Source organism: Prionailurus viverrinus, chromosome F1 (assembly GCF_022837055.1).
Source record: "Prionailurus viverrinus isolate Anna chromosome F1, UM_Priviv_1.0, whole genome shotgun sequence".
In the NCBI taxonomy this organism is placed as follows: Eukaryota; Metazoa; Chordata; class Mammalia; order Carnivora; family Felidae; genus Prionailurus; species Prionailurus viverrinus.
In genome coordinates this window covers 65,657,280-65,669,502 of record NC_062577.1, presented here as the reverse complement: position 1 = coordinate 65,669,502, position 12,223 = coordinate 65,657,280, and the positions used below count along the sequence as shown (strand labels likewise).

General features: G+C 49.2%; 1 protein-coding gene across 3 annotated transcripts in view; it reads left to right on the top strand.

Annotated features, from left to right (window-relative positions):
• Positions 1–12,223, top strand: part of DAP3 (death associated protein 3) — a 32,292-nt gene that overhangs the window by 11,318 nt on the left and 8,751 nt on the right. For 2 of the 3 annotated variants that reach the window (XM_047839949.1, XM_047839951.1), the window contains 3 exons: positions 5,695–5,748; positions 8,943–9,065; positions 10,921–11,022. In XM_047839949.1, coding sequence (XP_047695905.1) covers positions 5,707–5,748; positions 8,943–9,065; positions 10,921–11,022 — 267 coding nt within the window. In that variant the 5' untranslated portion in view covers positions 5,695–5,706. Of the gene's footprint in view, positions 1–5,495; positions 5,575–5,694; positions 5,749–8,942; positions 9,066–10,920; positions 11,023–12,223 lie in introns of all 3 variants that reach the window. The other variant, XM_047839952.1, reaches the window with a different exon arrangement.

Below are 12,223 nucleotides of genomic sequence, written 5' to 3'. Positions count from 1 at the left end.
GAGACAGAGCATGAGACAGACAGGGGAGGGGCAGAGAGAGAGGGAGACACAGAATGGGAAGCAGGCTCCAGGCTCTGAGCTATCAGCACAGAGCCCGACGCGGGGCTGGAACTCACGGACCACGAGATCATGACCTGAGCCGAAGTCGGACGCTCAACCGACTGAGCCACCCAGGCGCCCCATTGGCCTTACTGATTTTTTCCAGCTTATTATTATTTTTTTAGTTGAAGTGTGGTTGATGCAATGTTAACGTTGGTTTCAGGGGTACAACGTCACGATTCAGCAAGTTTGTGCTGTGCTCTCCACAAGGGTAGCTGTCGCCTGTCACCGTAGCCATTAGTATCACGGACTGTCTTCCCCCCACTGTACGTTTTAGTCCCGTGACGTACTCATTCCATGACTGGAAGCCTGTACCTCTGCTTCCCTTCTCTCGTTTTGCCCATCCCTTCACCCCACCCCCCAGCAGACATCAGTTCTATTACTGATAGGTTTGTTTCGCTTTTTGTTTATTCATTTTTGGTTTTGAGATTCCATATAGAAGTGAAATCATATGATGTTTCAGTCTCTCTCCTTTCACTTAGCATAATACACTTTAGGGTCCATCCATGTTGCAGACGACAAGATCTCATCCTATTTTGACTGACAGTCCATTACACGTGCACACGCACGCGCACACACATGCTGCACATCTTTACCCGTCGGCCTATTGTCGGACACTATTGTCGCTTCTGTAGTTGACTGTTACAAGCAGGAAACATGGGCGGTGCACGGATCTTGTCGTATTCATGCTTTTGTATTCTTCGGGTAAATACCCAGTTCAATTTAATTATTTTACATGGGCTATCCGGTGGTCCCGGCACCGTTTGTTGAAAAGACTCTTCTCTCCCCCCGCTGAATTGTCTTGGCACCTGTGTTCAGAGTCAGCTGTGCTGTAAGGGATTCTTTCTGAACTCCCGACTCCATCCCATTGACTTACACACAGGCGTGTGGGTCAGACACGGGTAGTCTACAGACATATGCTAATAGCACACTGTCTTGTTCACTGTGGCTTTGTGGTAAGTTCTAAAGTCAGGATAACGTGGACCCTCCAGTTTGTTCCTTTTTTGCAAAGCTATTTGTGCTGTTATGGGTCCATTGCATTTCCATATGAATTTTGAGGTCAGCTTGACAATTTCTATAAAAACCGTTGCTGGGATTTTGATAGGAACAATATTTTTAAAGTTTTTGGTCATTTTAAGTAACTGCATTCTCAACGAAACAGTGATGTGAAGGAATTTTTTTAAATAGTTAATCTTAAACTGTAAAATCTAAAACTGATAGGTCAGGGGCACCTGGGTGGCTCAGTCAGTTGAGCGTCCGCCTTCGGCTCAGGTCATGATCTCACGGTCCACGAGTTTGAGCCCCGCGTTGGGCTCTGTGCTGACAGCTCCGAGCCTGGAGCTTTCTGACTTCGGTACAGGCCTTTTCTGACTTCCTTCTCGTTATGCATTTGAGCTCTCCCTGTGAGAAGACTTAGAGAGGGGAAGAGGGCTCTAATGCTGGCGGCAGAGTTGCCTCAGAACGTTACATATGGGTGGTGAGGAAGTGTCCCTTCCAGGTGCACCTGGGAGCTGAGATGGCTTAAAGAGTGAAGAAATTCTTTGTCTCTGGGATTTGTTGTCACATTAAAACAGAGAACAGGATTGGAGAGGGGACACTTCCACGTTGGAAGAGCAGAAGTAGACAGTGCGTGGGGTCTGGGAATGTCGGCAGTTGAACGATGCTAGGGACGTAGTTCTAGTTCAGTGATAACTTTGAGGACTTTTGTCTTCATTTTTGCTTCTAGAAGGCTTGAGATAATTACCATTTATCTTTGATTTTATCATCAGTCATTTGTTTTGTGTGCATGTGTGTGGTAAAATACACAACATAAAATTCACCATTTTTTACAGGTATTAAAAAAATTTAAGTTTATTTATGTATTTTGAGAGGCAGCAAGCGCAAGCAGGGGAGGGAGAGAGAGAATCCTACGCAGGCTCCATGCTGCCAGCACGGAGCCCAACGCAGGCCTCAAACCCGCAAACCGGGAGATCATGACCTGAGCCAATACCGAGTCGGATGCTTAACCAACTGAGCCACCCAGGCAACCCCAGATTTACCATCATTTTTCAGTGCACAGTTCTGTGATCTCAGATACACTCACATGTTTGTGGGCCATCACGACCATCTAGCCCCATAATTCTTTACATCTGTACAATCAGTCGGTTTTAATAGGAAATCTGCCCCTTACGTACTTTCCAGTCGTAAGCAATGTGTTTAATTTGTGCTCGTGCAAAAGACATGAAAAAAACTGAAAGGAGAAATCAGTACTCAAGTTTTTCATAGTACAAGTGGCTCTGAGCTTTTATCTTGCAACGCCCTGATTTGTGTATAACCTGAAAAGTAGAATGAGCAAATATTCCTCCCTTCTGCGTTCATTTGGCCTGTCGATAAAGAGTTTTGCTGCAAACAGGTATTTAAAAAGCTGGAAAATGTGGTTTAGTCCACGTTGTTTGCTTTGAGATCAAACTTTTGAGATTCCCCATCCCCCCTTTTTAAGGCAACTTCTGTTATTCTTACCTAAGTCGTGTGTGTGTGTGTGTGTGTGTGTGTGTGTGTGTGTGTGTGTATACGTGTACGTAGCCTTACTTTTAAAAGCAGTGGGAAGGGGCACCTGGGTAGCTCAGTCAGTTAAGTACCCGACTCCTGATTTCAGCAAAGGTCATGATCTCACAGTCATGAGATTGAGCCCCGAGTCAGGCTTAGTGCAGAACCTGCTTGAGATATTCTCTCTCTCTCTCTCTCAATAAATAAACAAACAAACTTAAAAAAAAAAAAAAGCAGTGGGGCGCCTGGGTGGCGCAGTCGGTTAAGCGTCCGACTTCAGCCGGGTCATGATCTCGCGGTCCGTGAGTTCAAGCCCCGCGTCGGGCTCTGGGCTGATGGCTCAGAGCCTGGAGCCTGTTTCCGAACCTGTGTCTCCCTCTCTCTCTGCCCCTTGCCCATTCATGCTCTGTCTCTCTCTGTCCCCAAAATAAATAAACGTTGAAAAAAAAAAATTAAAAAAAAAAAGCAGTGGGGAAATACTGAAGGATTTTAAAGAAGACTTCAGTGGAAAAAATGGATTGGAGAAGTTCATGGCTAGAAGCTGGTAGACCAATTGTTGTAATATGGATACAAGATGACAGTGTCCTGGTATAGAGAGCTGGTCACATTTTCCTGACCAGCATTTCCCGTACTGTCTAAATCATGGTCAGACTAATGGCCCCAATGACCATAGGCACACGTAGGGGAAGAACTGACCTCAGGAGCATGTCATCTGCTCCTTTCTCTCCGGGACCCGGCCCCCCTCCAAAGCTGCAACCCACAGCTGTCCCTTATTGGTGGTTGTACCGGGACACATTGGGAAGATTGGGGAAGCAGGTGGCGCGGGCCAGACATTGTTGGAGTCATGTTGGGATCATAAGTGGTTTTGGAGTAGAGAAAGTCGAGGTTGAGCAGAGGGCTTAGGGCTGGGAATGAGCTGCTGTGGAAGGTTAGAATTGGCATGGAGGTTAGCTGGCATGGATGGGGGAAGGTGGTGCGAGAGGCGGACAGCTGAGGTAGTTTAGGGGCAGATCAAGGAGAGTGGAGGTTAAGAAAATTGAGCTGGTCAGAGGTGGCACTGGGTGGTGTTGGGTACCGGGTGGTGGTCAGTTGTTAGGGGGTGATGGATGCTGGGTGGTCGTAGTTGCCAGACCCCTCCCAGTTTCCGGTTCTCTAGGAGGACTTCAAAGTCAGCACATAGTAGTACTTACCGCCACGAGTTATGGCGGCGAAAGGATACAGCCCTGGATGCGCAAAGGGAAAGGACGCCGGGCAAAGTGGAGGAAACCAGGTGCAGCCTCCCGGAGTCCTTTCCCAGTGGAATCACACAGGGCACAGTTACTTCCGCAACAAGGTGTGACAACGGCGTGAGATGTTGCCGGCCAGGGACACTGATTAGAGTCACAGTGCCTGGAACTTGGGGTCACGTAGCCCTTATTTTCTTAGCATTACTGAAATAACAGACTCCCAGGAGGAAAGCAGGTATTCAGCCTAAACCACGCGGGCTGTTTCTATAAATACTGTGGACATGGTGAGCCACTCTTACCGTTTCTGGGGATGCTGGGGACTCTCCTGCAATCCAGGTTCCTGGACGGCTGCTCAGAGGCCAGCAGGTGAGCAGGCCTCTCTGGGGACAGCAGCCCGGGGCCTGCCCTTTCGCCCCTCTCTGTGGGGTCCTGGCCGGCAGCAGGTGGGCGGGGTGTGGGGCCGGGTGAGGCAGGGTTCAGAACAGACAGGGTGCAGGGAACAGGGGGTGCCTCCCCTCTGCCTGTGGCGTAAACAGAACTTCGTCTTCAGGCCTGGGTGCTTGGTCACAGCCTCACGCCACCAGCATCCAGGACAGTGACACTAGTAATTTGCAACAACAAAATACTAAGGTTCGAAGACCAAGTGAATTTGGGTTAAAATGAAATATCTTTACCTAGTTTTTCTCAAAGACTTGAAATGTGAAATATGCTAATACGTGTTGTAATTATTCAAGAAATTAAGAGCTGTTCAGCTTTTCTCCAATTTCTCAGCCATAAGAGCATCGGTGCATTTTCTGACTAGTGAGCATTCACCCAAACTCCTTTTGGGAACTGCTGCCGTATCGACCTCTGGTTTTCAGACACGGCCCAGGAGCCCTGGAACACCACGGGTAAAAGGGACCCAAGTCAGTAGGGACCGTGCCCGTCTGGTTCGTCACAGTGCATTGTGCGCTGCGTGGGCGTGTGGCAGCACATCACATGTTTTTTGAATGACTGAATTAAAGAATGCATTGGCATCTTTATTAAATGGTAGACTTGAAACTCGTCTCTTTCCTGGGAAGCCGCCCCCCCCCCCTCCCCCCCCCCCGGGTCAGCTTATTCACAGGGCCTGACACACAGCAGGTGCTCCGTCTCGGTTGGATGACTGGAGCACTGCTGTGGCTTCAAAGATTTTGGCTGGAAGAAAGGTGAAAATTATTAGCCAAAAGGAAGCGAAGTGTTACCTGGAGATTCGATTTAATTACGTTATATTAAGAGTTGCATATAAGTGTTCTAAACATCTTCCAGCTCCCAAGAGATTAGGGTTATTTTTCTGAGATATTTTCAACATACAATTGAGTATAAAAAAACACAAGATACAAAAATAGTAAAACAGAACTCCTGTCCCCATTATCCAGATTAGAAGTAGATCATTTCCCATTCTCTGTGCTTTGCACAGTCCTGCCCTTTACCTCCGCCCAGGAGTCAGCATTATTCCCAATGTGCTGATCCTTTCCCCTCCTCTGTCTCCCAGTGTCACCACGTATATGTATATTCCCCAATGAATGAATGAACGAAGATAATTGTATCTGTGCTCCCGGTGACGGTGTGTCCCCAGGGCTTCACAGCCTCTGTGACACTCACTCTTGTCCTCCTTTTTCCCAGCATGCTGACTGAATGGCAGCTCTCTGTGCTGGTTTTACTTTACATTTCCCCAATTTGTAATGAGGATGAAAATCTTTCCGTGAGTTTAGTAGCCATTTGTTTTCCTTTGAAAAGTCTTCTGTGTCTTCTGCCCTTTCTGTACATATTCTAGGTACGGATCCATCACCCAGGTGACTTTGCCCTTTCCACTGTGTTTCAGATCGCAGCGGCGATGCTGACCAGGACGTCAAGGCTCGTCTCCGGGGCCCGGCGGGTGAGTCCTGACTGAGCCGCAAGCTCTGTGCAGACTGTCTGTGGGTGGGTTTCTCATTTCGAGACGGGTTCGTTGTGTCCAGTACGAAGGCCTCTGGAGAGCTTCGGCCGGCCAGCGCTTCGGTGTCCAAGCTGACGCTCGGAGAGCAGCCACAATTTCTTTCCTCTGCCACGTGCTTCGCTGCAGGCCGCCCTGCCAGTCCGCAGGTAACCGGTCTCAGCAGAACGGCGGTGTTCCAGAATTCACCCTGTGGTTGGAGAATTAACATTAAAAAGATACAGATAAATAAGCTTGGTTGCGGTTCCTTATTAACTTTTATTATTGTCTACCTGGATTAATGATTATGAAAAACAAGTTGCTGGGCGCCTGGGTGGCTCATTTGGCTGAGCATCTGACTCTTGATTTCGGTTCAGGTCATGATCTCCCCATTCATGAGATTGAGCCCCATGTCAGGCTCTGTACCGGGTGTGGAGCCTGCTTGAGATTCTCCCTCCCTCCCTCCATCTCTCTCCCCCCGCTTTCTCTTCCCCCCTCCTCCCCTCTCTCCCTCTCCCACTCCTCTTCCGCCTCTCCGCCACTCCCACTCTTTCTCTCAAAATAAATATATTTTTTAAAGGGCCCAAGATGGAGTCACTTATAACAAAAATAAATAAGTTGCTTATTTAGACTTTCAGCATCTGATTGTTGAATAAACCATAAACCATAAATCAATGAATCATATGTAAAAAAGACCATTATGTCGCTTTCCTCCATTCTTTCATTTATTGACACATATTTTCTCAGTACCTGCCATGGGGCAAGTGCACAGGACTCTAAGGGGACTCATTTCACCATCGATGGTTAATGCCGTGTTGGGCATTTGTCATGTGCCGGGCACTGTGCTAAGTGCTTTATTTCTTGCGATCTTCACGGCCGGCCCGGGACGGAGAGAATATTGTTGCTTCACAGATGCAGAAATTGAGGGTTAGAAAGGCTAAGTAAGTTGCTTCAGGTGACACTGTGTGAAGCTGTGGAGCCCAGACCAGATCCCTGGTCCGTCAGCTGCAAAGCCCGTGGCCTCAAGCGTTGTGCCGCGCCGCAGGTCGTGGCCCGTGCTCTCCGGGAGCTCAGGGCCCGGTGGCGGAGTCACGAATAAACGGAGGCTGCGGGGCGGTGCTGGGACACCCGGGCGGGATCAACGGGGCCCCTAGGGAGCCCCCGGACCCGAGTGCTGACGGGTGCAAGCCAGGCCAGGAGGGCTCCACGCTTCCATCCGCCCTTTTAACTACAGCGTAGATGGTCCCAAGGGGGAGCCCTTCTTTCCGTAGGACTCCTTTTCCCAGGGGTTCGTGATGAAATGTGTGCAGGTAAAATAACCCGTTAGAAAATAAAATGAAAAACACAAAACCAAGGCTCAGAGGGATGGATTGTGGCCTCAGCTAATCACATTAAAGGGTAAAATTTGTTCTTCCTCAGTGGCGGACAAGAAAGACCTGAGGCTAGACTGCAGTGAGAAGTCAGTGAGTGGAATTCTGCGCTTTTTGTAGGTTGATTTAAAGTAACCTTGATCAGGGGCGTCTGTGTGGCTCAGTCGGTTGAGCGTCCGACTCTTGGTTTCTGCTGGAGTCATGACCCCAGGGCCGTGGGATCGAGCCCCGTGTCAGGCTCCGGGCCGAGCATGGAGCCTGCTTGGGATTCTCTCTCTCTCCATCTGCCCCCCTCCCCTGCTCTTGCGTGCTCTCTCTCAAAAACCGAATGTTGTTCTGCTCAGGAACCACATGATGTTCATTCTGGAACATGCAGAGATTGTTTTCCCTGCAAACACGACACTGTCTGGGCGGTGCCGTGTATGACACTGTAAGGAGTAAGGAATCCATTTTGCTAGGTTTTAAATTGCTGCAAAAAGCAGTTAACTAAAAAAAAAAAAAAAAAAAAAAATCATAGGATTCTTGTAGAAATACCACCACCTTGTGGCCCTTGAGTAGCTTTAATTTTCTATTTGCTCCTCTTAGAGACCTTGTGCTTTGTCTCCGGTTAGAATTGAGAAAACTGAGTAGTACCAATACCAGGGCGTATTATTCAGGTTGCTGTGCTGATGTAGCCGACCCTGAATTCTCATTGGCTTAACACCACACGATGCTGTTTGTGTCGTTACGTGTTTTGTTTGGCTCTTGCCACCGCTGCGTCTCCAAGATGGTTTGCAGGCAAGTGCCGTGTGGGAAGCGGTCGCGTGGGGTGAAGGCGCCATCTCGGCACGCTGAGTTTAAGGCTGAAACGATTATTTTGTGCCACCTCATAAAAGTGTACTCATTTGGGTTCCCCGACAGCTTTTTAGCTGGTATTTTTGCCTCTAAATTGCCTCTTTGTCTTTTGTAGTCCCAAAGATCTGTCCTCCCAACGAAAATGTTTAACCTGCAGCTAATCAGAAAGCATGGCTGGTGCCCTGCCCATGTCGAATTAAGACTCAAAGCCAAAGCGTCTGCGTGCTGATCACGGCCACCGGGGTGGAGGGGGGGGGTGGACTTCAGCCTACCCTTCTAGTCTCTTGCTGCGTAAACTCCATTTTCCAGCCCTACAGTGAATCTTTTCATTCCTACTAAGGCCTGTTATCCTTAAGCTCAGTTTTCGGGAGGGTTCTCCAGTCAGCATTTGCTCAGATCTGTCTCTGGAATATCACCCCCCCCCAGCCTGACCTCTCCTCAGTTCGGGGGTGTCCGTGAGCCGTGTGCGAAGTTGCCCACAGAGCGGATTCCTTCATTCCTCATTATACATCCTTAACCAGAGATGGTTCCAGGGCACGGCTGGCAAGAGAACTGCTGCGGAGAGTGGGATAACACCCCTCGCCCGGGAACGCTGCACTAACCCCGTCAATGACAGAGGCAACCCCGATTACTGGGCGAATGAGAAGGGGGCGGTCCCGGCCGTGGCCGTGGCCGAGGGCACCCTGCCCCCGGCCGGCCTTGGCCGTGCTGTGCTCCTGAACGGTCTCCAGATTTGTCCGCTTCCATGTGGGACAGGGCCCTGTCCCCACAACATGAGCCTCAACAGAATCCGAGTATGAGTAACGGGCTTGGACTTTGAGAATTATGAAAATAAGCGTTCTTTTGACGTAAAACTAAAATGTGTACCACAGTTTCCCTGTTGCGGACGTGGCTCGAAACCTCAGTTTTGTAGCAGGCATTAACGTCACAACATGGAAACGGTTTCTTTTCTAGTTGGACCCTGGACGACTTTTGCACGCGGGGTCCCAGGCCCCCCAAAGCCTTGCCGTTCACCTGGACAACCAGGCCCCAGATGATAGTCCCAGAGCAGTTTCCCGCACCAGCGAGAAGGACCCGGTGAGTTGCTGGCGCGTATGTGGATTTTCTTCAAGTCTTGCAATTTGTGTCTCTCGTTCTGTGTATCGGGAAAACCGAAAGCGGGAGAGACCAGGCAGGTCTTCGTGCGGTCACTCAAGAGCGCGTTCCGCGGCCCAGAGCGCCTCTTCCCCGTCCCGGGCTCTGGTAACCTAACACTCGGCTGGGCCAGTCCACACCTGTTCTGGCTTAATCCCTGCCACAGAGGCCTGCTCGTGCCCAGGATTTTGCCGGCATAAGGCGGGTACGTGGTACACGTACTGCGTGAATACTTAAGCCGGTAGTTGTCGATCTTGCTGTGCGGTGGGTCGGCAGACGTGGCCTTACAGACAAGTTAGTATTTCAGGCTTATGAGCCAAAGTGGTCTCGGTCACAACTGCTTAGGTGTGCCATAGATGAGTGGGTGTGGCTGTGTGCCAATAAAACTTTATTCACAAAAACGGGTACGCAGCCATAGTTTACCGACCCCGGTATGGAGAGTCCTAAAGAAATCAACTTGCTTGCCCAAGATCACATAGTAGGGCACGTACAGAGCCCAGTTTTCCCATTAGTCTGTCTGGTGCTATTTTCCACCTTCCTGAGTGGACTTCCCAGTGTCTGGAGGGACCACTAACTTGATGTGCTGAGAAGAACACAGTGTGTTTGTACCCAGCAGTACCCAGGGTTGCGTTTTCTGGCACAGGCCCCCTCAGGCCGGATGCTGATTTGTCCCCTTCCCCGGCGTTACGGTGGCCTCTCAGAAATGCCATTAGTCGTGTGCTCTGTGCTTACATGTGAAGGGAACCGATAGCTTTTCTTCTCCTTTTTTGTACCTGGCCTGCCCCCGGAGTCTCCCCACCTTAACGCACGCTGCGCACGTGGACGGGGTGGGGTGAACTCGTCACCCGAGACACCGTCTCAGTAGGGTGTTTTGTTTATGTCTCTAGCATTCACCTACTTTCAAAAGCAGAAAATAAACTGAATAAGTGAATGAAGTCACTGAAGTGTTTCTGAGCTTTCCCTGTAACTGTAGTCCCTTTATCTCCAATTCCTCTGGGTTTCTATGGAAACAGCGGTATGCAGATGATCTTGTCACGTGACTGGAACATCTCCATACCCAGCACGGAAGAATCCAGATGGCAAGAATTGTCTCTTACCTCCACATGTAGGGTGTATGTTGCCGAGCAACTGGCTTCGTCATTTAGGCCAAGAGCAGCTTTATATACACGCTGTGGATTTGAGGACAACAGCCAGCCGGCACTTTTTGTCTAAGCTAAGAGATGAAAGACAGTGGGGTGCGTGGGGGGCTCAGTCGGTTAAGCGTCCACTGGCCCAGGTCATGATCTCACGGTTCGTTGAGTTCAAGCCCCGCGTCGGGCTCCGTGCTGACAGCTCGGAGCCCAGAGCCTGCTTCGGATTCTGTGTCTCCCTCTCTCTCTGCCCCTCCCCTCCTCACACTGTCTCTCTCTCTCAAACACTAAAAACAATTTTAGAGGCTTCCGGGTGGCTCAGTCAGCTAAGCGTCCAACTCTTGATTTCAGCTCAGGGTATGATCTCGCAGTTCGTGCGTTCAAGCCCCACATCAGGCCCTGCGCTGACAGCGCGCAGGCCTGTTGGGGATTCTGTCTCCCTCTCTCTACCCCTCCCCTGCTCCCGCTCAGTGTATCTCAAAAATAAATCTCTATTTCAGAAACTGAAAAAGATTTTTTTTATTCAAAAAAAAGAAGAAGAAATGAAAAGAGCTCGTTCCCAGCCCTGAGAGATGAAGTTTCCCTAGTATGGTCTAGTGGGCCCTTTCCATTTAAGTGTCACTTTGTCTCTGGCCCCGTTCACACCTGTCTGCCTTTTTGTTCCGCAGGCCAGGCATGGGGAGCAGCATGAAGGTCTCCACTACAACATCCCCCTCCAGGACATGAGGACCCTGTTCCCCCACAGCCTGCCTCCTCGCTTTTCCATGCAGGTGCTCAGGAGGGGAGAGGGAGGGAGCTGCCGGTGGCGGAGGGTGGGATTAAATGGGTAGAAAACGATAAAAGATGGAATTTGAATCTAAAACAGATGAATTCAGCTATTGACTATCTTTTGTGAATAGTGCTGTGACTGTCGTTATTTTAAGTCAGCGTTTATTTGTGGTTAATCATCGGGAGGCAGGCAAAAATGTTCTTAGATAAACCTGTCGCACTGCTTTCGTGTTACCCACCTAACAGATTTCTAGAGACTTCGGCATTCAAATAACTATAATAAATTTAAAGTCTGTCTTAGCAAAACACCACGAAAATGACCGCCATGCTCTAGAAAAGAAAATCATGATGTAGAGCCAAACAGAAGTGATACTTGGAATAGACGCAATATTGTTCTTCATTCTCCTGGGTTTTCAGAAAATGTAGTTTCGTGGTTGTAACTTCAACCCGAAGATGTAATCTTGGGTTGCTTTGCAGACACTGAAAGAATTCATGATTAACTGCAGGCGTGGTTTGTTGGCGTAACTGGTCCTTTGGACTAATCCCGCTGAATTACTTTCAGCCTCAGAAATCGTTCCTTTCTGAAAAAGCAGGCTTGATGGTGCAGGTGATTTTTAGCTCAGGAGCCAGAGGACGGCTTTCCCTCTGTGTGCTTTGTCTCAAGAGAGGAGACGAGACACTAGTAAGGGAGCTCATTCTAGGCCACAAACAGCCTTGGCATCAAAACTCTTAAATGTGGAACTAGGGCACAGCCAGAAGAAGTGGTCTGTAATGGCACTTGAACCGTTTAAAGACCTTTGCCGGGAGGCCTCTAGCTGGAGGGCCGTGAGGGCCCAGCGCTAACCGTCCCCGGTTGCTTCCAGACCAGCGTGACCACCAGTGCTCTGCAGGGAGTTACTCCTACGTTCTTTCCATAATTGCCATTTATGTGAAGGCCAACCCCCTCACCATTGTTTGTGTACTTTAGTTCTGTCATATTGCCTAATATGGCATTTCTGTTTTAATGTCTGTATCGTGTTCTTGAAGGTTTCGCTTTCCGTTAAGTTTGAACTTGCCCGTCAAGTCCTTCTCCGGTCCAATTGCGTGGTTAGGATTTCTTCAGAAAACACCAACGCAATTTTAATCCTTATCTGATACACTTGTGAGTAGTTCTTGTTAGATATTTGTTCTTGTCAGCAGACATTGTTGAATACTTTATGTGCA